Consider the following 26,525-nt stretch of genomic DNA (forward strand, 5'->3'; position numbering starts at 1 on the left):
GGGAGGGAGCACTTGGATTGGGTCTGAAGGTCGAGTAGGAGTTTCTCCGGAAAGGCTCTCTGAGCAGAGGGACTAATATTTGCCCAGACGCAGAGGAGGGAAGCGGAAGAAACCGCAGGTGTTTCAGAGGGCTGCACGCTGTGTGCTTTGGGGAGGGGCTCAGGGGTGAACAAATGAACGAGTGAGTGGAGTGTCTGTGGTGGAGGATAGACGATGCCAAGTCTAGTGATTTTATCCAACAGGTGATGAGGAAGGCAAGGGACCAAACACTAACTGAAAGCCTCTACTGCCGGCCGTCAGGACCCTCACGCCCCTTCTGCAGAGGACAAGCCAAAGCCGTGAGCCCGAGGGCTCTGCCTTCCGGCTGTGCCTGAGACACAGGGTCGGCATTCCTCACCCAGACGCAGTGTTGGGCCTGAGATGACTCAGAGAGGGTGGAATGTGAACTTGGCTCCCTGGGGCCCTTACAGCAGCTCTTGAAAGAGATAACAGACCTTGCAATTGTGCCCAGAGCACAAACAGGTCCAGGTGAGAGGGGATGGCAGAGCTGTAAGGTGACACTGCCTGGGGCCAGCTAATCTTGTATCTCCTCTGAGCTCTGGGCTCTGCACAGCCTCCGTGTTGGGCAGCCAGGCCCCAGAGGGGCTGGGGAGGGAGGACCACCCACTGAGCCCCAGTGCACTGCCACACTCCGTCTGCACATCAGGGGACCCGATGGGAAGGGGAGGTGAGGCTGGCGGGCTCCAGATTCTACCGACAGCACTGTCATGCCTGGGCAGTGATTGTCCCCATTTTCCAGATGAAGAAAAGACCGGAACATGCAGCAGAGATGAGTTTGAACCCAGCTCTTGTGAAAAATTGATTTGAGAGAGCGAGAAACATCGATTTTTGTTCCACTTATCCGTGCATTCACTGGTTGATTCTCGTATGTGCCCTGACTGGAAGTTGAACCTCCAGCCTTGGTGAATCTGGACGATAGCCAACCAGCTAAACTACCCCGCCAGGGTCTTGAACCCAGGTCTCAGTCAGGATTGTTTCAGCTTCTCCACCTGTCAGTACCTGAGTGCCAGACTTCTAAAACGTTGGAAGGGAAGAAAGAGGCTGAGAGGGAAGCCTCGGGGGTTGTTCCCAGCCCTGGCCAGCTCTCTCAGAGGGGGGCTCCTGGTGCTGCTGGGCCTGGGCAGGTTGCAGGTGACTGAGCAAACCACTTGTCATCTCTGCCGAGCTGGGAGGGCAGGCATTTGTCACACACAGCTCCCCAGACACTGTGAGAGCTCAATGGGTAGACAAGCTGGCTTTGATATGACCCCAACCAAGGGCCGACTCCCCTGTGGCCTCCCAAGAAGCTTGGGGATCTGGAAAGGTCGGGACCACAAAGGCCGAGTAGAGGGGGCGTGGGCAGGGTAATTCCACTCTGGTTCCTCCACATGACTGCCCTGGGGTGGAGGTCGGGGGGTGCTTGGCTTTAGGTTCCTCCCCCTGCATGGGCCTAAAAGTGAAACTGGAAATGACACCGGAGTTTGGGCTGCCCTGTTACTACCAAACCCAATAACCAGAGACAGGGACTGAGTCATTGTGGGGGGTTTATTCAGATGGCGGGTTCATACCCTAACAGACCATCTTGTCTTTTCTTTCCAGGCCAAGGTTTTTATAGCAGGGAATAAATGAGATGGGGTGAGGGGTTTTGAAATTCATAGAAATGTTAATTAGATTAAAAAAAAAACCTGACGTCAGCATTCTCATCCTGGGCAGTGGTCTTAAACTGTGCCCCAGGCAGTGTTCTTTAGCTGTGCCCCAGGTGGTGGTCGTCTCACCCTGGAGTACAGTGGCTCCGATATCACCTTGAGTTGCTTACAGTCCTTCTGAGAACAAAGGTGGAACTGCTTATGGTCTCCTGCAGTCAGGGTGGGTCAGACCTTCAGTTCCTCGAACAAAAGTTTTCACATGCATTTGATTACTAAGCTTATTAGCTATTAAACTAAAATTTTCCAACTCTCAAATCCCCTATCAGAAACACCAGTATGTGGGTCGGGGTGCCCTGCTGAGGGGTGCAGGGCTTGGGGACACAGCTTTCCCACAGCGGCCATTTTTAGACAGATCAAAATGAACAATCGCCATTGTTTCAGTAACTGGTAGCATGCACACAGGCGGCATTAATGTGCTCCTTTTTTTTAGCAACATTTATTGAGCATCTTCTATGTGCCCAGGCCTGGACTCTGGGTTCAGAAGACAGACAGTGGCCCTGTAGTCATGGTGCCAGCTAAGACCAACTGGATGACAGGCCCTAGGCGGGGAACCCCCCCCCCCCATATAGGGGTCCGTTTCACCCCTGGAGCAGCCTTGTGAAGGAACCCTCCTTATTCCCATTTCACAGATGAGAAAACTAAGAATTGAGCAATTTGTGCAAAACCCCAGACTGAAACCAGTTACCGCTGTGCGAGAGGGCCCTCCCCACCAGTCCTTACCTCCCACTCTGCCCTCTGGGCAGGGTGGTGCAGTCAAGGACAAGTGGGCCTGTCTGTTTTATACTTTATTTAAAAAAGAAAATGAAGGGGAGTCAAGCCCTCAGCTTGGGAGTCAAGTCCCAGGACTGGTTTTTAGGTCACAACAAAATGGCTTCAATTCGACCAGGCTGCATCTAAAAAGGCCACGAGGGTGAAATCCTTCCTTTGCGGGAAACTGGGGGGAGTCTGCCTTCTTTCTGGTCTTACTCGGACACCCTTCAGTAATTTTCACATTTGCATAGCGTGGCTGCTATCTATTCACCCAAATCACTTCACAATTTTCAAAGGACAAAAAGCTGAGCAAGGTGGGGGCTGGGGTGCTTACTTTCTGGTTTTACTTGGACACCCTTCAATAATTTTCAAATTTGCACAGCGTGGCTATTATCTATGTACCCAAATCAATCAACAATTTTCAAAGGATATCTGCCTATCTGTGGCTCCGGCCTTGCTCCACACCTGCAGGGCCCATCGTTTTGGGGGGAGCAGAGGTCGCCATGGGCAGAAAGAGCACCCCCTAGAAGACAGGCGAATGCTGGATTGCCCCCGGGCACCCTGGCAGAGAGAGCGAAGGAGGGAAAGCTCCCCACACCTGGGATGAAGCCCGGGGCTCCCCAGTTTTGTTACCTTGGGCACATCACTTCACCTCTTCTTTGCTGGGAGCTGTGAAAATTAAGGGCTATGATGATTTGTGCCCAGCTTAGGGGTAGGGAGTGTGGGGGAGGAAAACATTTTATTCTACTCTTTTAGCTTCTGTTGCTGGTCAAATGAACACAAACCAGATTAACAGAAGAAACACAAATTTCATTACGTACATACTGGGGCCCCCGTAAGACTGTGAGACCCAGGAAGGAGTTGGGCAGTTGGGGCTTCCCTGCCTTTCTGAGCCAAGGGACAGAGGCTTCCCCGGGCCCGGGATGAGAAGAGCAGATGTGTGGCATTCAGGCATTTGTATTGCTTTACAGAGATCATTCAAATAAAAAGCCATCTCTCTTTCCGGGCCAGACACCCATCTACATTTTTTCTAGGTAATTAAGGGAGGGATAAACATTTTCCTTGAGTCTGCTGGGTCTTGATTGCCTTCAGCTCAATATTGTCCACATGCCAAAGTGGCACATTTTGGGAAGGCTTGTTCCGAACCCCTTCAGGGGCCAGCCTTGAGGTTTCTGAGGTGCCCAGAACCAACCCACTGGGGGAGCCAGACCTCTAACCGCTTCTGTCATGTAGTCCGAGGGATGCCCGAGGTGCTGCAGGAGGCCGGGGCAGGGGGAGCAGATTCTTCCTCTGAGGTCCGGGGCCAGGAGAGAGTCTCTGAGCTGGCCCTTCCAGCTGGCAGGGGCTCCCAGGCAGAGTCAGGGAGCGTTGGAGGACAGCACGCGTGAGCAGTGGCGAGGGACCCGCAGGAGGTGGAAAGAGAAGGACCGAGGGAAGGTCAGCTGGAGGGGGAGGGGGGGGGAAAGAGGTAGAGTGGATTGGACTTGGGGACTGCCTGCGTTCGTGGGGACACCTGTGAGTAGGTCAGTCCCAGGGATGGTATGAAGACTCTGGAGGCATGCTCAGAGCAGTGGTGGCTGGGAACGGTTTTCACAGTTCCAAATGGTTGGGGGAAAGCAAGATAATAGTGTTTTATGACATGTGAAAATAATGTAAAATTCCCATCTTCATGTCCATAAATAAAGTTTTGTTGGAACACAGCCCTGATCATTCCTTTACATATTGTCTTGATTTTGTGCTAAGGTGGCAAAGTTGAGTCACTGAGACAGAGATCCAGTGGGCAGCGAAGCCTAAAACATTAAGTCTGGTCCTTCCAGACAACAGTCTGCCCATCCTTGGCTGAGAGGCGGCCTGCAGGGAGAGGAGGGCAGTGGACAGTGAGGCTGGAGAACAGGAGAGGGGCCGTCTGCCCTGCCCAGGCGCAGAGTGTAATTAAGAAAGTGGGAGTTCTGGGAGAAGGACCTGTTCAGAAGAATGTTGGAGGAGGGTCACTCTGGCTTCTTGGCAAGGATGGATGGAGGTGGGCGGTGGGCAACTGAACCAGGGAGACGGGCTCCAGCTCCAAAAGCCCAGCAAAGGCCCAGACTGCCCTTGAGGATACTTGCTGAGACCTAGCCTTGAGGGGTCTCTGTACCCTACGCCCTATACGTTTGCTGATGGCCTGGCCCACAGTGGTGCTTGGCGCATACCCAGGATGCCTTGCACACGTGGGCGGAAGTCACTGACCGAGGGAGCCTCCAAATCGGAAGGGACTACAGGAAGGGCGAAAAGAGAGAGAAGCTTGAGGAGGCCATCTTGGAGCCCCAGCAAGAGCCTGAGTGTGAAATAGTGGGCGCTGGGAGAACAGCTGCAGGTGGAGACAAGGCTCAAGAGGTGAGCAGGGCAGGCTGGCTTCCCACTTACCCCTAACGCGAATGGGGTGGGAAGGTTTGCGACTGGGAGCCCTGCGAGGCCCAGGAGAGAGTGAGCACACAGGGCATATCCGTGGATGGACGGAGTCGGAAGGATACAGCCGGCCGAGGCCCTGTGGAGCTGGTGTACAGCGGCCACCCCCAGGGCTCACAGACCTGTGTAGCCAAGATAACAGGCCTGGCACTATGCTCGAAACACAGTAAGACCAGGCCTCTCTACACGTCACAGATGGGTATATGCCTCCTCACAGCCGCCGGGGGCCAGGCAAACACATGATAGGAGACCTAGAGGCCTCTCTGCACACGGTCATAGTGTGCACACAATCGCGGTCCGGGTGTAAGCAGATGTACACCGCCACGCACACCGAAGCAGTCCCAGGGACACACCGTAGGCCACATAGACCCGTGCACACTGTAAAACAGATGCACACATCCACGGACACGCAGACCCGTGCACACGCCAGACGCGCACACTCCCTGACCGGCCCTGCCTCCCATCGCACACACACCACTGCACAGGACGCACCGGGCCGTGGGCCGGCGCACGCACGGTCACAGGCAGGGGCGCGCGCGCACACACACACACACACACGCACACATCTGATCGCACACGCGGGAGGCGCGGAGCAGCGGCGGCCGAGACTCGTCCGAGTGGCTCCGGGCCGGCGCTGCGAACAGAGCCCGGCGAGCAGTGGAGGGGAGGGGGCGCGGTGGGGGCGGGGCGCGGCGGGGCGGGGACCCGAGTCGCCGGAACCCGGCGGGAGCGGGCACCTCTGCGCGCCGCGCTCGGGCCTCGCCTCAGCACCCCCAGCGCGCCTCCCGCGGAGCCCTCCCCCGCGCCGTCCGCTCATCGGGTCCCCGCCGCGGCGCCGGGGTGCAGCCAGGCGGCCGCGCGGGGACCGCGGGACGAGGTGGAGGTGGGGGCAAGGGGCGGGGATCCGGGCCGGGCTGGGGCCGCGCTGCCTGCGATGCCGGGCGCCCGCCGCAGCCGCCGCCGCCGGAGCCCGGGATGGGGCGAGAGGCTGCGGACGCCAGCATCTCCCCGCCGGGGGCCCCGGGGGCCGCGGAGCCGCCGCCGCCGCTGCTGCTGAGACCCAGCAGGCGATGGGTGAGTTGACCCTGGTGTTCTGGGGGCCAGCGCCGCAGCCCCTTCATCCCGCACTCCCGGCCCTCCGTTTCCATCTCCACGCCACCTCCTGCTTGCTTGCGGCGCCCCCAGTCATGGCTCCCAACGCCCCCTCCCCGAGCATGACCTCTGGGGCCGGGGGCGAGAGCGTTAGGCTGGGGGGCTTGGTGGGGGGCGCTGAGATAGGGGTGAGATGCTGGGGCTCGGGCGCCCCTCCCCCACCGGCTGCTCGGTGGAGCTTTCCCTGGCCCCGGGGGCCAGAGCCTCATCCTTTCGACCTTTCTTTTCCTGGTCCCGGCGGGGAGCGTCCCAGAGGCAACCGGCTTGAGCAGTGCTTTGTGCCCTGTACCCCAACAAACCTCCGGGGCGGGGAGTGGGAGGCCTTAGCGCCCGCCTTCCCCACCCCCCCAACCTGGGGCTGCGGCGGCGGCTTTGGAGGCCCAGGCGCAGTCGGGGTGGTGGGCGGGGGCAGGACTGTGGCTGCCGTTGGGGACCGAGCAGAGGGGAATGGGAAGAGACCCGTAACTGCACTGCCCAGGCAGGGGAGGGAACCTGGCTGGGGGAGGGCGCTATAAATATCTGCAAACAGTGAATTCTGGAACCTGGGGTGGGGAGGGGAGGGGAGCGAGTCTGGGTGAATGGCGGGGTAAGGGGGTGCCTGAGCTCTGATTCCAGGGGAAGCAGAGATGGGTGTCAGCCAGCCTTGGTGGCCTGAGGTCGGGGGACTCTCTTAGCCCTGCAAGATGTCCCAGAAAGGGTGTGGGCAGGCACACTACTCTGGTGAGATCCCTGCATGGTCCCCGAGAACTGGCACTCTCCAAGCCCCCATAGTACTTCTCCTTTCTACTGGGACACTACTCAGGATCTGCCTTGATGGGGGAGTTACGGCCACTGATGTGCCACCTCTCCAGGGCAGTTAGTAAAGATCTGAGCATGGGGCAAACCTAAGGCTGGAGGGAAGAGCAGGACAATCCAGCCTGCATCCCACCTGGGAGCTGGCCATTCTGTGGGGTCATTAATGCTTCCAAATGCTATGGGGGGGCGGGAAGCACCGGGTCCTAGGGAAGTTGAAAGAGGGGCTGCCAGCCCTAGGGAGGGAGAGAACTTGCTGGACGAGGTGATAACTGAAAGCAGGAAGAGTTTGTACATTTGGTAGGAAACGTGGGAAGGGCATTTGGTCAAGGGAATGGCATGAGCAAAAGCTTAGACATACCAGTTCCCGGTCTGTGTTGAGAGATGGAGGTGGGGGATTGTCAGGCACTGCGAGTGGCCCAAGTGAGAAGCCAGATGAAGAGGGGGAGGGAGCCAAGGCCTCAGGGAGGGAAGGCCAGGTGGGGAGGAGGTGGTGGGCCACATCCCTAGTGAGCTGGCACTCTGTCCTTCCAAGGGTATGCCCAGTGCCCCCGCTGTGGTCAGGGCTGCTTGACCCGCACTGGGATCCCTTTTCTGGGGTACTTGGACCACCTCAAGCAGTCAGCATTCTGAGTCTCAGTTTCTACATCTGTCCAGTGGGAGAGTCTTCCCTACCAGTGTGGAGAAGACTTCGTGAAAGAACAATGTGCGTAGGGTGCTTGGCACCTGAGAGGTACTGGCTGCTGCGTTGGTATTTTTACCTGTAAAACGGGGACATTGATGCCAGCTGGCAGGCCGGGCTCACTTCACCAGGTGATGGTGAGGATCATGTGCGGGCTGGATGTGACTGGGAGGGAGCCAGAGGCGGGGGTGGGGGGGGGTGGGGGGGGATCCTCCTTCCAGGAGGAGAAGAGAGAAGCAGGAGTGGCTGGGGGCCGTGTTGTCCTCACAGACATCCTCTCCTTGCTCCTCTGGGTCCCCACCACCTTCTGGCCTCAAGCCATGTCATTCAAGGGACCCTGCTGTGCACTCCAAGGCCAAAGCCTCTTTGTTCCCCATACTGCATGGTGCACAACCCCCCCCNACCCCCCCCCCCCCCCCCCCAGCCAGCTCTAATCCACCACATGAGGACCAGGGCTGTTTTCCAGAAGTTTCTTCAGACATACAGGTCAACAAACATGATGCCATGATGCCCTCCTGTGAGGGGCGCTGTGCCAGGCAGCCAGGTGGAGAGGATGCAGGCCTCCCGCTCAGGAGTTTAGAATCTAGCTGAAGGGCAGATAGCACTGGGCACCCAAAGGCTCCCCAGCGCTGTGCTTTGGGGAAGGAGGAGAGGCAATCACTGCACCATGGGGTGGGAAGCAAGGATCCTGCATCCGATGGCCCAGGTTCCAATCCTAGCCCCGCCACTTCTTACTGGGTGAGTGTGGGCCGTGCTTCAGTTCCTAAAGTGGGACGGTGCGAACGATCCCCGATCGTTTCAACAGTTTGGTTTTGGTTCAGTTTCTGGTGAGTGTTCACGACCTACCCCCACCCCTGCCCCCCGGTGCACTCCACATCCCCGGTGTCCTCTTCTGTTTGGGAGTCCCCATGGCAGGGGCCTGCCTTTCTGTGTTCACGCTTGGGTAGAGGGCTGTGGCATGCTGTCATCTGGCTCTGATGAGCAGGGTTGGCCCATTTCTGTGGTATGAATCTTCCCAGCAGGGCCCGTTTCAGATTGCCAACAGCTTAGCGATCTTCTGATGGAAGCAGGTACAATGACGGCTTCAGCACCCAGGCATTTAGTAGGTGGTCATAAGTGATGGTCGAACAAGAAGGAAAGGCCCTGGAGACTGGGAGACTGTCGGTTGGCTGGATCTGGGGACCTGCCTGGCCATACTGTCCGGAAGAGGGCCTGTAGGGGCAGGCGCTGGGCAGGCTGAGGGTGGGGCCAGAGGCCACCCTGAGTAAACACCCTCAGTGGAACCGATAGCAGAGGGAACGGAAGGCTGTCATCTCCCTTTCTTGGGGCTCCACACCTCTGACCCTGCCTCACTCTTGCTTGAGGCCCTGCTCCCAGGGTCTCCCCTTGACCTTGGCCTGGCCTTGGGGCTCTGCACAGAGTGGCCTTTCTGGATCCCAAGCTTTCACTTAAGAGAGCTCTGAGATGTGGTCCAAAGAGATCTCCATCCTCAAATTCTGTTCCTTTGCTTTTGCTGTTCCCTCTGCCTGAATGTTTCTTCTACTCACCTCTGCCCCCTGAAACTCTGTCACCCAGTAAAAGCCCGCTTCATGATGCCAGCCATCCACCCCAAATCACGCAGACCCTTCTCCCCTTTCTCCTGTTATCCCCGGCCTTACAACCTCTCTCATGGGCCCACTCATAAAAATGTCAGCAGCCGACATTTGTTGCATCTCTACAGCAACCCGTGGCAAGAGTACCACGGCAATGCTTTCTGCAGATGGGGACGTCAAGGCACTGTGTCTTGCTACCGCCGACCTGTCCTTTACATCTTAGCTTGAGCATCGCTTACGTAGGGAGGCCTGTGTGAGTCCTGGTCTCCTGGCTGTGGGCCCACAGAGCACCGTCCCTGTGTCCTCACCACGGGGGTCCTGCCGGCCTGAGCCCCACAGACCTGCAGGAGCTCCAGTGAGCCGGTAAATGAGTTTCAGCCCAAGGGAGCAGCCTGCTCTTCTGGCTGTCCCACCCCGTTCCTCATCCCGGGGGAGGAGACTGGTCCTCCAGAGGGGAGCCTCAGGCTACGGCGAGGCAGTCACATGGACCCTGCTTGTCCCCATCTCCCGGAAGGGGACAGTGGGGCTGCAGGAGGGCTGAGAGCCTGCTGGTGGCGGGAAGCAGGCCAGGTGGAAGGGTCGTGAAACCCTGCCCTGTGGTCTAGAAGGGGCCCACAGGGGAGCCGAGGCTTGCCTGGTTAACAGGGTCCCTCAAATGGAAATTCCCCTGTTGGAATGGAAATTCCTCTCTTGTTTTCACTTTTTCCCCTAAAAATAAAATGGAAACAATAGAAATTATTTATATACCTAATTACTTTGTTATTTTAGGAATTCAGAGCTTATTTGGCTCAAGACTGGTTCCCACTGAAGTGGAGTCTGAGGGGGTACGGGCGGGGCCGGGTGCAGGCCGGGGTGCAGCTGGGACCTCCTCCGGCCTGTCCTCCCGCTGCCCTCTTGGGCCGGCTGCCCTCTCCGGCTGGCTGCCCGCCTGGAAGTCCCCAAAGGCGCAGTGCAGACGGGGTCTGAGCAGTGTGGCTGGGGGCGCAGAGGCTCCCGGGCTCTGGTCGACAGAGCCCCGTGATAGATGATTTTCCAGGCTGTTCTCCCCACTTCAGCCTCCCAGTCGTCTTAATTTGCTGCTATGTATTGAGCACTTGCTGGGTGCTAGGCGCTGGGCCAAGCGCTTTGTCTGCATTATCCCATGAAGACCTAACCGCCCAAGAGCTCGGTGCTATTGTGTCTCCCTGTTCTGCAGTTCAAGGGAGCCCAGGACCCAGAGGGTTCAGGGCTGGGAAGGAGTGTGGCTGGGACTGTAGGGCCCCAGACAGGGCTTCCTACCTAGGTCCCCTTGGTCACCCAGGGGGAGGCTGCTCTCTGAGGCTTGGATGCCCGAAATGGCTACCTCACTCTGTCCTGGTGGCTTGCAGGCCCCCCACCTCTAGGCTGTGTCCCTCCAGTCCACCCGTAGTCCTGGGGCTGCTGGAAGCCTCGCTCAGTCTCACCTGGGTGGCTTCAGGAAAGTCCCCGATTCCCGGGCCCCTCCCACCCCGCCGAGTTAGAAATCCAACGCAAGAGGGAGGGTGCAAACCCAGTTTTTAAAATGCTGCCTCGGGGTTTAGAGGCCTGTGGACTCCAAGACCCACTGTCCGGCCCCATGGGGTCCAGGCTGCCTCAGAGAGCCCCTGTCCCCTGGGATGACGGTCCCTGTGACTCATGCCCCTGCTCCATGCTGCCCCTGCCCCCCAGCTCTGCGCACACCGTGACGACCCCCACCCTGCACCCCCATTGCTTTTTCAGAGGAGCACCTGCTGCTGCAGTCTCCCCTGGGACATAAAATAGGTCCTTGCTGGCTGCGGAACCCCCCAGAGCTTGCTCGGGGTCTGGGTCAGCCTCTGGTGGCTCTCCCCTTCTCGCCGCCTGAGTGAGTCGTGGCTGGTGACTGATGGTGGCCGGCGAAGGGAAACGGGCGGCTTGGGCTCCTGGGCTGGCACACGTGCGTGTGCTGGGAGCTGGCACCATGCCCGACATGGAGAAAGCATTCACTCAATGTTTCTTAACTCTTTGTTGAATGGTGAGTGTGAGCACGTGGCATTACGGCTGGTGTGGGCGAAAGCTTGCGAAGGCTCTGTCCCACTGTATGGAAACCGAATCTGAGCCAGGAGGAGTGACTAGCCCGGGTCACGCAGCCAGGAGGTGGCTCTTCGGGGCAGAGTGTCCCTGACTGGCAGAAGCGTGACTAGGCCTCTGTGGCACCTGCAGTTAAAAAGCACTTCCATACCCACCAGCGCCCTTGATTCTCACGTTACTCAGAGGCATGGCTCTCCTCACCTGTGCCCCCGGCCCAGGTTAGAAGACCCGCACTGGGGGGTGTCCTGCATGCGCAGGGTGGGGGTGGTGAAGGGAGGGCCTCTGCTCAGGCGGGTGGAGACAGAACTGGAGCAGCCAGCGCTGGGGGCCCACCTGGCCAGTAGAGACAGAGCCAGGCCTGAGCGCAGGCTGGCACACGGTTGGCCCCATCTGCTCCTCCAACAGCCAGGACACTCTTCAGTCTCGAAGCCCAGGCCCCCGGCGTGCGGGTTGCTGGTCCAGGGTCACCGCCTGCTTCCCCAAGATGAAGATCAGAGAGTGTGAAGCTCTGCCATGGCTGGGAGGGTTGGGGGCCTGGCAGGCAGGCTTAAGCGACACAGAGTGGCCACTGTAGAGTCATTCATTACACAGCAGGGGCTGGCCCTAGAGGATATCCTGCAGACTCCCTTTTAGGGGTGTCCAGGGGCCAGGCCTCCTCAGGCTGGTTCTGGGGCCTGGCAGGTCACGGCTGTCTGAAGTGTTTGGGGCCACATGTGAGCACGGGCCACGGTCCTGTGGCCAGCACTGCAGTGAATGTGGCAGAAGCCCTAGTTGCCACCTCCAGGCCCTGGCAGGTGGGGATGGCAATGTACCGGCACCCAGACCGGAAATCCAGGCACTGGCTTTCTCATTGGGCCTTCGCAGGAGCAGGTCTCTGCCCAGATGCCCTTCCCCTCCTCTCCTGGGCATCCCTTAGAACCCCTCCAGGCAGCATGGCTGATGCCCACCCCAAGGGGATTTCTGTCTGTCCCTACGGGATGTGGGAACCTTGTGGGCAGCGCAGGTCTGCTGAGGGCCTGGTGGGGCGTGCTGGTGGCAGGGAGAGAGAGGACTGGGCCAGCAGGACGCAGCCAGGTCCCCGGGCCAGCAGTAGAGCTTACCGTGCTGGTCCTTCTGTCTGGATGACAAGCCGTGGAGTTCTGGGAGAGACCAAGGGGCCTCCTGGCGCAGCTCCTAGAAACAACTATAAGGTGCAGTGCAGCCCAGGTGACTGTCACCTCAGCCCAGAGGCAGGGCCAGGCTGGGGAACCTGGAGGCCACGTGGCCGGCTGAAGCTACCCATTTCACAAAGGAAACCTTGAGGCCTGGGACCTACCCAGAGTGCCACGGAGAGTGGCTACGCGTCTCCTTCGTGGTGTGGAGGAGGAGAGCCTGGGGCTGGGGGGGGGCGGCTGTACTCTGTCCCAAGCCTGTCCCAAGTTGGAGCTTTCTCAGTGGGACCCGCCCGGGTCAGGTCTGTGTGGGGGTGGGAAGGAACCCAAAAGGGCAAAGTCCCCAGGGCCCAGGCTGGCACTTCAGTCTTTCAGTGTGGAGGACAGTGCTCCAGGGAGGAAGTACTCGCTGCCCCAAAGCCGGCAGGAGGTCTGTGGCGGTGAGCCGCTACAGCACAGGTGCATGGGGAAGGTGCACAGCATCACCTTCAGCGTCGGCCCAAGAGATGGCGGGTGGGACGGCATGTGCTTACTGTCCTGCCTTTTCCACTGCAAGCCCCAGATTTTCTAGAATATGGCAAACTTTTGTAGCCAAGAGGATACAGTTGTGTTTTGAAGGAGAGAGGTAAGAAGAGGTGCCCTGAGAACAGCCAGCTCACCATGTGTCTGTTCCTGGGATTGGCACTTGTGCAGGGTCTGCAGAGGTGCTCGCCATGGGGTCACATCAGTGGGCTTGTCTAGTCCCCGGCACACCCCCCGGAACAGGTGCATCAGTGGCAAACAGCTTACCTGTCGATTGCGTGTCTCTCCTTCCCGGAAATTCTGTCAGTGAGTGTCCAGGCCTGGGGCTACTGGGGTGCGGTTCTGCTCAAATTCAATCCAAACCTCCAACCTCCTTCCTAGGGTGAAGGTCTGGCTTTCACTTCTCTCTCCCCACGTTCCCCTTGCATCCTGAGTTCCAACCTTGGGACCCCTGCTGTTCTCTGCATGAGGTCCTCTTCTGCCCACCTCCCCACTTTGATGTGCCAGGCCCCCTACCTGGAGGGCCAGCCCACACCCCTGCAGGTGCTGCTGTCCACCTGGAAAGCCATTCCTGCCCCTTCTCCCAGCCAGCGGGGGCTCCAGGGCTGTGGGCATCACCTCCATCCCCACTGCTCAGTGGGAGCGCTGCATTGCCTTCGACTGCCTTCCTGACCGACCGACCCTGCCTTGAGGTGGCCCCGCTACGACATGGCCCAGCTCTGCCTTGTGGTAAAGGTGTTTGTCATTACAGCTGAGCCTTGATCCTGGGTGGGGACTCCACCTCTGTCTCTCCCATGGCCCCTGACTCTACCTGGTACAGGGCACTCATACATCCATTCAGCAGTTACTCACTGAGGGCCCACTATGTGCCAGGGGCTGAGCTAGGTGCCAGGGGCACAGACAGACCTGTCCACTTCACGGTGTAGCACGGCTGTGTTTCCCTGCGGAGGTTTTGTGCACGTCACCTGCACACGCACACAGCGGGGCATCTTCGTCACAGGTGAATGTGTGTCCCTCAGGCTGAGCCCCCGTGCGATCTTGCTCGTACCTGGGGCATGCCTGGTGAATTCACTCAGCAAGTGTTAATCGAGTGCCCATGAAGGAAGTGCTCTCTGTCCTTGGGGGAATGCCCCTCTCCTGAGGCCGCTGCTGCGCGGACTGGTGGGGCCAGGGCCAGCAGGGGTGGGAGTGGTCAGGAGGGCATCCTGGAGAAAGGAGGTGGAGAGAAGAGTGGGGAAGAGCATTCTGTGTGCTCTGCCTTCTGCTAGACGCCCTCCGCCCCCGCACCAGCCCAACTCGCCCTCCCTGCCGCTTGAGAATGCCACTGAAGGTTGATGAAGCAGTGGCTGTGAGCCCCTTGGCAGGAGGCTGGGAAGAGAATGCGGTGCCCTGTAGAGGAAGCATGTTGGCTGGAGAACACAGAGACGGAACCCCGGGGGGAGGGCAGGCTGGAGACTCCAGGCTGTGGAACTTCCTGGGGACCAGACGTCAGAACACAGTGCTCAGAATGTGGGACTTGAAGGGGGTTGTGGAGCGGCAGACCCGACTAGGGCCTTCTGGAACACGGAGCACTGATGTCCTCTGAGGTCTGGAGGGAGGGGCGCTCTTGGGCCTTGGCGAGCAGTAGCTGGGCTGACAGCCCTCCCTGCAGCCCCTGGTGCTTGGCCTCGCAAGCCTTGTCCCCTCTCCAAGCCTCTGTTTCGTCTGTGAAGCGGAGCTGTGAGGGTGAGCCGAGATGGAGGGGAGGAGTGCTGCTCAGGAGGTCGGTGGCATTACGGAGACCGGGGTCCTGGCCACCCAACCCCTAGACCAGCCTCGCCCTGTGGGGATGGCTTTGCTGCTGCCCTCTTGTGTCGTCTCTCCTTGAAGCCGGCGATGGGATGCCAGATGCAGCAGGTGGGAAGGGCTGAGTAGCCGACGGAGCCAGGGCAGATGGGCGGCTCCCTTGATATTAAGGAGCGAAGGCCCACTGCCTGCAGCCCTGCGTTGGGCTCCCTGCCACTTGGTGGGGGCCCCCCGAATGTCCCCAGTGGAGACAGCCAGGTCCTGACCCTTGGCAGCTGGTGTTCTCGAAGGCAGGGCGGACGGAGAGGAGCTGGGGGAGGGGGAGGAGAAAGGGGCCGTTGTTCCAGCTCCATGGAGGCCCGCCAGGTGCCCAGATCATGAAGCCAACCAGCTGTGCACCTGCCCCATCCAGACCGCTCCCAGCAGAAAGTTTCCTGTGGCTCTCAGGGTCACAGATCCAGGAGCCGCAGGCTCTGAGCCAGGGGCAGCCTCGTCACCTTTCCTCTGAGGACCAGCTTCTCCTGTCGTGTCTCAGCAAACAGGCCAGGAGAGGATCAAGTTCCTGCCTGGGGTCCCAGAACGGGTGGCAGAGCCAGAGTTCAAGCTCATTCCTGCACTCAGCAGTGATTGTTGAGCACCTAGGGTGTGCCAGGTGCATGGCCACGAGCTGCCGTGGGGAGGACCGTAACCTACTCTGAGCCGGCGCTTCATGTGCCGCCCCTTCCCTCCCGAGCCCCCTCCGGGCCATCCGGCATCACATCGCTGCTCAGGTGGCTGCAGTCCTTGCTTGTCTCCCCTCTCCACCCCCACCGCCCCTGGAAGGGACCCTGGGAACCCATGGAGGTGAGCCAGCTCATGGCAGGGTGTGAGCCCTGGGCGTGCTGCAGGCAAGACTAGAACCACAGCCACTTTTCCAAGCCCCAGGCCAGACCTGAGAGCCCAGTAGCATTTACTGAAAGGTGCAGATGTGGGGTTTGGTAGAGGGTCATTTATTCATTCAGCAAACAGAGGTTGACACACACCTTCGTGTCAGGCTGGGGCTAGGGGAACCTAGAACACCTACGTGGGCAGCACAGCCTTGGTTTAGGGTAAGGAATGGCGGGGGCTGCAAGCCAGGGTCTTTCCAAAGCGGAGGGTCAGGGAGCCCTGGAGGGTGCCGAGGTCAGTGGACCCGGCTGAGACAGGCATGAGGATGGGGGTGGAAAGCTGTGCACTGACTTGGAGCCTCCTGGAAGGTTTGGACTTTATCCCGAGGTCAGCGGTTCCACGGTGCAAGGGCCAGGCAGCGTCAGATGTGGCTTGTACTTGGCTCGTGGTGACAAGCCTGGGAGCCCTTCAGGGAGGTTGCCGCTGTTGTCCAGGTGATCGCTGATGGTGGTGCCGCTAGAACGGGACATAGAGCAGACCAGGCTCAGTGACAGGTGTGTGGGGTCGATGAGAGGGGGAATTCCTGGTGTGGGCAGCTGGGCCCTGGAGGAAGAATGCTGGGGATTCCCGAAGTCGTCCAGGCGTCGCTGGGTGTCAGGCTCATACCCCAGGTCATCGGCTCAGGTTGCTGGAGCCACCATTTGAGCGAGTTCTTTGTGCCCCATTTTGTAGCCGAGGGTCCCAGGCAGGATGGAAACTGACCGGACGCAGACCCCGTGCTCCCAGGTCTGCTCCTGTTTCCCTGACCCCACTGGCACCCAGGCCTCTCAGGACACAGGGGTTTCCACCACCTGCCACCCTGTATTTGTGGGGAGGTGCCTGCGGGAGCGCCCCCCACTCCTAATGCCCAGGTGTGGGGGGGCCAATTTTTGCCTCCACACTTCGTGGAGGTGCCCACCACCCCCACGCCCCCAGGTGCGGAGCAGAGCCTCTCCAGCTTAGCTTGGCTCCAGGGCCCTGTGCTGGGGAAGGCCCCGTGAGGACAGAGGAGGGTGGGGGTGGCTTCTGGGTTGGAGACGGAGCGGCTCCGTGCTGAAGTGGCCCTTTGTATACTGTCCCCGGAGGACAGGCAAGCCTGGCGGGAGGGGCTGGTACTGCCCGGGCTGCCTGGGCAGGACCGGGCTGAGAGGATGGGGCTTTCTCTGGGCCTCTGGAGCAGGGGAGGGCCCCCTGCTTGGGGTGGGCATGCATTGGCCAGGCCTGCTGCCCGTGCACCCCTAAACCAGGTGACACTTTTCACTCGGAGTCTGTCGCCGGCTCTCGTAAGAATTCTGCTGTCATTCAGCAGCTGTTTACGGAGTGCTGTGTCCAGGCCAGGCTGTGTCGGGTGGGGAGCAGCAGTGACCCGTAACCACGGCCCACAGTGACCCTGCTCTCCTGTTGTTGACATTCCGAGTGAATAGGGTGTGGGTGGGACAAGCAGACCACTAACACATAAACGAGGAGATGGCTTCCACAGCCAGGAGTGCTGTGGGGCAGACAGTCCGGGAGGGGACAGCTGCTTTAGCTGGCCGGTCAGGAAGTGGGAGGTAGCTGGCATGTGGAGATCTGAGGGAAGGGCATTCTAGGTGGCAGGAACAGCCAGCTCGAGGACCCTGAGACAGGCAAACCTGGGGTGTGGGAGGGACAAAAAGGCAGGGACTGTGGGTGGGCTGAGTGGACAAGAGGGGCAAGGTCAGCAAAGAGGCAGGGACCAACCCGGCAGGGTGTATGGACGTAGGAGTGTGGGTTTCATTCTGAGTGTGCAGGAGTGGGGGGAGGGAGGGTCCGGTGGGGGCTGTGGTGCAGGGGCACGTGACCTGATGGGGACTCTGCCGCCGTAGAATTTGCGTGGCCTGGTGCCAGATGAAAATGCAGGGCCTCTTGTTCCACAGTTAAGAATTTCAAGTCAGAATTTTTAAAAAGGGGGAGGTAGGAGGGAGGCCAGTGAGGAGGAGGATTGGGGTTATGTCCTGGGAACCTTTTTGGAGGGGGGTGTCCATAAGCCTCTCAGCGAGCGCCCCAGCGAGGCGCGTGGTGAAGAGTTGTGGACAGAGGCACACAAGCCTCAGCCTTGGGGCCCGGAGGACTGGTTGAGGTTGAGGCTTTTGGGATGTTACTTCTTTAATCCTCATGGAGTGAGGGTCCGGGCTGGTCCCACGAGGAACCCCAGGGGCAGGAAGTGACCTGGTCACACAGCGGGGCGAGGAGAGGCAGGGGTAGGGTTCGAATCCAGCCGCCCCACCCCCAACCTCCCCTGCCTCCTGATACACTGGGTGTGGGGGCGTCTTGCACAGCGGGGCCCAGGAATGAGTTCTTCCCGGGTGCAGGGAGGGGTTCAGGGCCTCCGGGTTCCGTAGAGTGTGAGTGATAAGCCTGCCTGGGTCTTGACTTGGTCAACATCTGCCCAAAGACTGGCTCCTCTCTACGAATCAGAAAAGGCCGTGTTCTTTCTCTAATCAGAAGTTCTGTTAATGATTACTCGTTTGCTCCGTTGGTTATTACGCGCTGGGGCCACCCCCCAGCCGCCTTGACTGTGCCCTGGCTGGACCCTGGTCTCTCTCTTCCTTCTTCCTCCTTCCTCTCGGGGCTCCGCACCTGCCCCTGTCCTCCAGCCATCTGTCCCAGCCAGGCTCTCCCTGCAGAGATGACCAGGCCCCCGTGCTGTTGGGGAGTCCTCTTCACTGTCCTTCTCACTTGGGCCTTCAGCACCGCACCCTGGTGGGCATTGTCCCCTCTGACAGATGGAGCCACTGAGGCACAGAGGGCAGTGGGGCCTGCCCAAAGCGATGTCCTTCACCGGTTCGCTGGACGTTCACCTCCCTGTCCTCCTCTGTGTGGCTGGCTCAGGAGCGGGACTTGGCACTCCCTGCGTTCAGGGCAGGCAGATGGGCCAGTGGGAAGCTTCTCTCCAGGCTGGTGGGCGGTGCTCTGAGCAGGCTGGGGTTGAGGGCAGCTCCCCACCGGGGAGACAAGAGCTAAGCTGGGCTGTAAAAGAGGGGAGGAGGGGACCCCACACTATGGGACAGCGTCTTTTTTTAAAGATTTTTATTTATTTATTTTTAGAGGGAGGGGAAGGGAAGGAGAAAGAGAGTGAGAGAAATATCAATGTGTAGTTGCATCTCATGTGCCCCCAACTGGGGACCAGGCCCGCAATTCAGGCATGTGCCCTGACTGGAAATTGAACCGGTGACCCTTTGGTTCACAGGCTGGCACTCAATCCACTGAGCCACACCAGCCAGGGTGGGGCGCATCTTTAAAGGCCCTCAGTGCACCCCCCTCATATGTCCGCCAGCAGTGTGAATGGTCGAGGCCCCGCTGCCCAGCTCTCTTCAGAGACAGAATCATGTCTTCACCCTCCCAGGAGCAGCCTGGAGAGGGTGACTCCGAACAGAGGGACAGCACGTCCTGCTAACTGTGAGCTTGGGCATTGAGCCTTCGAGCCTGCTAACCGGGCGGGAGCTGTTTGGGGGTCTCCTCTGGGGCCCCAGTTTCTCACCCGTGGTCAGCCACACACAGACCCCTCTGCTGGTGGCACCAGGCTCCCCCCGCCCCGGGCCCCTCTGTGTTTGAGACACTGGCCCACCCAACCCGTGGGCTTTACTTCAAGCTCTTGCACGTGCACGTCACTCCTCTGCTTCCCACCTGTGTCCTACTGAAAGTGCCCCAGAGCCCGAGAGAGAGGACACAGTTCAGGGTGACCTCCCGCCCAGAGGGAACCGGGCAGAGAGGCTCCAAGGGGAGGTGGGCATGGGGCTCACTGGGCACTGACGGGCTCTCACCTGTACATGGAAACCTGAAGGGCCCCCCAACTCCTGGCCCCTCGCCTTGGGGAGTGGTTCCAGTGGGGTGGGGCACCTCGTTCTGCTTGGTCACCCTTTTTCTAATCCTCACCCAAGGGTGTGTTTACTGATCATAATTTCAGAGAGAGAGAGGGAGCAAGAGAAACATCAGTTGGTTTCCTTCTGTGCACGCCCTGCCCAGGATCAACCCACAACCTTTGGGTACGGACAGTTCTCCAACCAGCTGAGCCACCTGTCGGGGCTGCTTGGTCACCCTTTTGTGTGGACGAGAAGACTGAATGAAGACAGAGAGGTTAGGAGACTCGGCTGGGAAGAGGTGGGGCCAGGAAAGCAGCCCAGGAAAGGGTAGAACTGGCCCCAGGCCCGGACAAGGTCGGTTCCTCACACCGCCACCTAATTGCGGCCTGCATTGGGCCTGGGGTGCAGTGGACAGCCCTGGGGAGAAACAGCTGCCATGGAGCTGTGAAGGCCAGGCACAGGGTCGAGGAGTGCGTTGCAGCAGCTGGGATGGGGCAGCGCCCCACCCGTGGCCTGTGACCCTCCTGAGGCAGGTACCTGGTTAGGTGAGGGGAGGGTGGGTGAGCTTGGAGGGGCCCAGGGAGGAGCCAGGCAAGCCTGAGGCAACTTGGAGTGGTGGGGAGCAGGAAGACCTAGGGTCAGGACTGATACACCCTGCCACTTACTGGGTGAGTGGGGAGCAAGCCAGGCTGGTCGCTCAGACACTGCCGTAGTGATGGGCCGACGTGACGGTGAAATTGGAGAAGGGAGCTGAAGCCCTTGCGGGGTGTCCAGCCTGCAGCCCGTGCCATCCACAGGATGGCTGTGAATGTGGCCCCAGCACAAAACCTAAGTTTACCTAAAACATTAGATTTTTTTGTGTGATTACATGTCCCAATGCAGTTAATGTGCAGCCCAAGACAACTCTTCTTCCGGTGTGTCCCAAAGACGCCAAAAGGTCAGACACCCCTGCCTTGGAGCGTGCTGCAGTGGGAGGCTCAAGAATGGGCCTTGGACAGGGCTGGGGTGTCCCCAGGCCATGCAGCCAGGTCCCCACTGACTGGAGGCCAGGGTCAAATGGAAGGCCAATAGAAACCTCCACGGTGGTGGGCGCAGCCAGTCTGAGACCCTCCAGGAGGCTGTGGACAGGGGTCTGCAATGCACAGCAGGAGGAGCCCTGTCCCCTCTGGGGCTTCAGGCCCCCAGAGCCTCCTGAAGGCCAGGCCTCATCTCAGGTTTTTGACTTTCTAGAGCACCCAACCCCCTTCAAGTTGCTGGAGACCCAACACAGGCCCCTGTCCGGGGAGATTTGCTCCTGTTGGAGTACGTGGGGGGATGGGGCAGGGCCCAGGGCTTTGAGAGATGTGGCTGTGAGTCAGTGCAGCACAGCCTCCTGGAGGGCTGCCTGGGTGGAGACGGCAGTCGCCAGCTGGGGTCGGGGGTGGGGCTTTTGCTCAGGGGCAGCTTTTCAGGGCCACCCGCAGAAGGGAGGCCCACCGGTGTCTGCTGGGGACCTGGGTAGAGGTGAGCGGCCAGACTGAAGGCAGCAGCCGGGACCCTGTGCTGAAATCCTGACTGGGGACCCCCAGCGGTGGCATGTGGGTGTGAGCCGAGTCTCAGGCAGGTCCCTCGGCTCCCTGTGCCCACCTCACCTGCGGGCACTGCGGGCACTGCGGGCATACACACAGAGCAAGGCCAGCGCACACAGCGTCAGGCACCTGAGGGCATTTGGGAGGTGCCAACTGCCAAGAAGAAGGTGATGACGATGGAAGTGCCATCTCTTGGGAGGAAGGTTCCAGGCCCCCTGCTCCGCAGCCCTGCCCAGATGGAGGGCTTACCTGCATCGGGATTGCAGACCCAAGGGGGTGGCTACCAAGCAGCCCGAGGTGAAGGGAGTATCCTTACCACTCCATGTGCCCCTTACCAGACTCAGGAACCCCCACTTAGCTGCGTGGCACTGGGCATTCCCAGCACACAGGCCTCTGTGCCCCCCACCCAGTGTCTGGGCTGCTGCCCCGTCTCTGCAATGGCTCCTGCTGGACCTGGGGCCTGGGCTGAAACATCCTCTCAGAGGTCCTCCCTGACACCTGGCCTCTTCCATCGGCCCGTTTTCTCATGTGTCCTCTGTCCCTCCACTGAGCTGAGCTCCATGAGGTGCTCCTCTGCCCACCTCGCTCCCTGCTGCTCCCTAGCTCCAGGCCCAGAGCTGACCTGCTCTCTGCACCCACCTACCAAATTGGACTCTGGGCTCTGAGTTGGGCCCAGTTGGGCTCTGCCCTATCAGTTCCCCACTGTAGCCCTCCTCCTGCTGATCTGGGTTGTTAGGTGGTCCCCCCAGGGGTGTGTCCCTTCTCCTCTTCCCTCCCTCCGTCATCCAGGATCTGAGGCACCTCAGCAACAGCTTACCACTGTTCCCCACCCTTCCAAGTGTCCCAGGCTGGACACTCTGGGCTGCTTCCTGCCCACCAGCATCACAGCTGTGCCCCACGGTGTCCTCCCCCCCTCCCACTGTCTCCCCCCATGTGCTGCCCCACCACTCCCGCTGGCCTGGAGCAGTGGGCCTCCTGGCTCCCTTCTCCCCAGTGCAGTCTGAACCAATTCTATCCAATTTGGTAGCCACTAGCTGCATGTGGCTGTTAAAATTGACATTGTATTTAAATGACAACTTGCCCCGCCCCTAGTCAGTTTCAAATGCTCAGTAGCCGTGTGTGGTTAGCGGCTGGTGCTTGGGCCAGCACAGGCCTTGATGTTTCCACCATCAAAGAGTGCGTCAGGGGCAGTTGGGAAACCAACAGATTAGTCATCTTCAGGCACAGGTCGATGCTGCTGCTGTGCTCAGAGCCTTCAGTGGCCTAAGGCCACCCTGCTCCATGCCTCTCAGTGGACGCCGCACAGACCTGCAGCCCTGGAGAGCAGGGGCTTTGTACCGGTGGTTGGAGGAGCATGCTCCGATTTGCTTCACCCTCTCGGCCCCCGTTTCCTCATCTGTAGAATGTGGATGATAATAATGCCTACCTCCAAAGGTGACTGTGAAGGTCAAGTAATTGTAAAACCCAGCCAATGGCTGGCATATATTTCAGCACGTGGTAAGGGTGTCCATCGCATCAACATGAATGAGGCGACAGGGCCAGGTCGAGGGAGGCAGGGCCAGAATAGCTGTGGGCCACCTGGGCTTCTGGGCACAGTTGTCCCGAGGATGACTAACCTGTTTAGCCTGCAGTGCTGTCCACAGGACAGTCTGGGTGGTAGGAATGTTCTATATGCCCACTGGCCTCTGGGGACTGATGTCTCAGGCAGGCCAATGACTGGTGTGGAAAGGGGAGGGGGCCCCAGGGAGCAAGGGCAGGCAGGACCAGCCTTGGGGATCAACTTTCCCAGGCACCTGCTTCCCCTCTGTGGCCGCAGGCAGGCGCTGGGACTGAGTGGAGAGCTCTGAGGAAGGAGAGGGACAGGCTGGCTGTGGAGCAGGGGGAGAGGCGGGGTTCATCACGGAAAGGGCTTCTGGGTGTGGGCGTTGAACTGAGCAGCCAGCCCCAACCTGGAGCTGAGCCTGTGGAGGAAGTGGGGCCAGGACCATTGTGCCAGGCAAGCTGCGTATTCAGGTGGCACGGGTGCCCGGCCCTCCTCCAACACTGCCGAGCAGGTTCCCAGTGTAGCGCTTCCTCTCCCGGCCAGGGCTTGATTTCCTTATCTGTGGCTGTGGCAGCTGCTGCCTTGTGGTGAACAGTGTTTGCCAGGACTCCGGTCACCTGGAACAGATGCGTCCTTGGCCAGGGCTGGCCCCATGAGCCAACTCTCACTCTGCAGAGGGCCAGGGGGGCAGCATTCTTGGGGACTGGGGTCCTGGCACACCAGACAGTCCTTTGGCCAGGGTGTTCGAGGTTAGCCCAGGGCAAGGGCAGGCCCCAGAGTCTGCAGTCCCGCTGGGCCCCAGTCTATCTGTCAGCAAGTGCAGGGTGCCATCTGTTCCTTTCCCACTGGTGCTGTGTGGCTAACAAGTACCCTAACCTCCCCAAGCCTCTGTTTCAATAAGAGGGAGACATACATTTGTGTTCCTCCAGTGTTGGCCCCCGAATTGGGCCCCAACTCCTCTCCAGCCCTTGTAGCGCAGTACCTGGCATACAGCAAGGTCTCAGTGCATGTCCACCAGTAGCCTGGATAATGTGCTGGCCGTAGAGTGACCCCTAGTGTAAGCTTGACCTTTGGAGTCCTGCCTGCTGGAGACGAACTGAGGGAATGAATGAAACAACGAGATACGAAAAAATAAACACAGTGTCGGTTTTGTGCATCTTACCTGAAACCTAGAATCTGTCCTGTTCTTCGCCACCTCCTCTGCCCATCTTCCATGTAGGATCATGGAACCTCATGTTGGAAGGACCCTTACTGAGTCCCGGGGACGGAGGAAATACAGAAGTTGTGGTCCCTGTCTTCTGATCTTGGACACTGACTTGCTTGCTTAAGCCTAAGAAAGGACCTAGAAGCAATAGCAGAAGCTCCAAAGAAGCTGATTCAGGCCAACAGAAGAATTTCTAGCAGCCCAAGGGCTTGCAATGGGCAACTCTAAGAATTGGACAAGAGGAAGCCAGGCGGGCAGCTGGGCAGGACTCCTGCCTGGGGTGAAGGTTTGGGCAGTATTCTTACTTCAGGTGCCCTTCAGAACCCTGGAAGGGGATTCTGAACACTTCCTGGGGCTCCGGATCTCCCAGGTTCTGGCCCCAGGTTAGGGAAGCCTACTGAGTCACTGAGCAATACCCTGGAAGATGGTAAGCAGCCCTGCACCTGGCCCGGCCCTTGCACAAAGCTGGCCAGGAACCAGGCCTGGCAGGATCAGTTGGATCATCTGAATTTGCTCATCTGACAGGAAACCCAAATGCAAGGAAAGAAACAGGCACTTTTGGAGCATTAACCAAAGTGCCAGGCTCTGTGCAGGCAGGTGCTTTGACATCTCGGCTCATTGAGATCTCCCACAGGACTGCGAGGGAGAGGATGACATTATCCTTCTTCATCTGAGGACGGGCTCAGAGAGGCTAAGTAGATTGCTTAAGGACACAGTAAGTTCTAGTGCTGGGTTCAAACCAGGTTCTCCTGACTTCAGTAAAACGGGCAGCCAGTATTTACTGAGCACCTACTGCATGCTTAGGTCGGGTTACTATTCTTGGCATGGGTCAGCTGATTTGATTCTCACAGTAACCCTACGAAACAGAGTGCTCTACCTCCCTTCTATTTAGAGGGGGAACTGAGGCATGGGGAGGTGGCGTAGCTTGCTACGGTGAGACGCAGTGCTCAGATCTTTGCAGTTGGCTGCAAAGATGCGCCTCCTGCTTTCCTCATGGAAATGGGCAGAGCCCTCAGGTCAGTGTGGGAGGGCTGGGGTGGGGAGGAAGGTGGGCACAGAGAGGTGTACTTCCGCTGAAAAATCAAGATGGCCTTCAAGCAGATGAACTCTTGGAAAGGTGGGGAGGGTCCATTCGAAGGTGCTCCCAGGCTGGGGAGCTTAGATGGCAGATTCCTCCCCAGGAGTGGAGACTGAGGGAGGATGGGTGACCTCTGAGATTAACCCCATTGACAGAGTGCTCTGAGCACCTACTAAGGGTTGGCCCTGCTTGCTGCTGGACACGGACCACAGCTGGATCACAGCTGGCCTCCTCTCCCAGTTGAGCCACCCCAGCCACCTAGAATGGAGGATGCCAGGAATCAGGGCTGTGAGGCAGGTGAGGAAGAAGTAGCCCTTAGGACGAAAGCTCTGAACATGGAGGAGGCTGGCAGGGGCCTGCTGGAGGCTGCCTGAGGGCACCCCCAGGGCTGAGCTAAGGCCCTGGCCCGCATAGGCGAGCTCAGGACCACGGAGAGCTCCCTGGGCGCCTGGGTCACCCCACTGACAGCTGTCGGGGGTTGTTTGCACCTGGGCGGCTGCTGCTGGCCTGGCCAGCCCCACAGGCACAGCTGGAGCCTCCAGGGAGCACCCCTCTTTCTGGCCGGGACCCCCCAGACTCAGCCTGACCTCAGTCATGGCTGTGTCATGGAATTGGGGTCAGCTGCTCCCTGTTCACTCCCTCAGCTTTCTAAGCAGAGCCTGAGGGGGGAAGTGGGAGGAGGGAGTGGGGAGGAGGGAAACCTGCCTGGAACCTCCTGGCTATGATGAGGGGGCCAGGGGCAGGCTGATCCTGTGGCCATCCTGGGCCAGGGTCAGTCTCAGCCTACCCTGTCCATGATTATCCGGCTACCAGGAAGCACCTGGCCCACCCACTGCCTCCTTCACGCACTCAGAGGGGAGACCCAGCCCCTGGGGCTGGGTGCGACTCGTGGGATATGTGGGAGTCCTGGTAGGGAGGATCCCAGAGACCCTCACAGTACTTCCCACCTTTCCCGGCCCACTCCCTAGTCAGGCTCAGGCCTTCCCTCTGCTCAGTGCAGCTCTGAGACAGGACAGCACCGACCGGGGCCCAGGCCCTGCCAAGGCTCAGCTCTGAGCCTTTGCCCTTGCTCCTCCCCCAGCCCAGTTCTTCTCTGCCAAGCTGGGGAATAGCAATAGCAGTAAGAAGAGCTCAAGCTCATTGAGCGCTTGGTATGTGCCAGCACCTTATGTGGATTATTGCTGAGTACTTGCGTAGATAAGAAAAGGGAGGCTCAGAAAGGTCATTGGCCTGCCCAAGGCTACCCAGGAAGCAGCAGAGCCTGGGCTGGAACCAGGCAGTCTGGGTATGCTTTGAGGAGGCCCAGGGCAACACAGGGTGCTCTTGTCGAGCGCCCGCTGTGTCTAGGTTTTGCCCTGTGAGCTCGTGGTCCCGCCGCCGGAGAGACAGACATCAGGGGAGATGAGGCCACTGCGGAGGGAATCGGGAGAAGAATGGGCTGGACTGGCCTCCCTGATCCAGTGTCTCGTTGAAGCTGTGGTCACATTCCATTTTGCAGAGTGGGTTGGACTCGGCAGAGACTGGCCAGTGCTCCCTGCAGGCAGCCGGGAAGTGGGGTGACAGAGTCCCCCTGCCCTGCCCCGGGGGTGGCAGTCTTGGCAAAGTGGCCAGGTGAGCCTGTCCCTCTTCTCAGAGCCCTCCTGGGACAGCCACATTGCCAGCTGTGACCCCAGGCCCTGTGTGATCTGGGCCCATCCATCTCCCCCCGGTCTGCTGCCCTTG

General features: G+C 59.5%; 1 protein-coding gene across 2 annotated transcripts in view; it reads left to right on the top strand.

Annotated features, from left to right (window-relative positions):
* Positions 1–5,881: 5,881 nt before the first annotated feature.
* Positions 5,882–26,525, top strand: part of MGAT3 (beta-1,4-mannosyl-glycoprotein 4-beta-N-acetylglucosaminyltransferase) — a 29,325-nt gene continuing 8,681 nt past the window's right edge. Inside the window, exon 1 of one of the 2 annotated variants that reach the window (XM_037068202.1) lies at positions 5,882–6,014. Coding sequence is in view for 1 of the 2 variants with exons in the window: in XM_037068201.1 (XP_036924096.1) it covers positions 16,055–16,104 (50 nt within the window). In the remaining variant the exon portion in view is untranslated. Of the gene's footprint in view, positions 6,015–15,987; positions 16,105–26,525 lie in introns of those variants that run through there. The other variant, XM_037068201.1, reaches the window with a different exon arrangement.

This window comes from Sturnira hondurensis, unplaced genomic scaffold, assembly GCF_014824575.4.
Source record: "Sturnira hondurensis isolate 20B ecotype Veracruz unplaced genomic scaffold, ASM1482457v3 Scaffold0017436, whole genome shotgun sequence".
Classification (NCBI taxonomy): Eukaryota; Metazoa; Chordata; class Mammalia; order Chiroptera; family Phyllostomidae; genus Sturnira; species Sturnira hondurensis.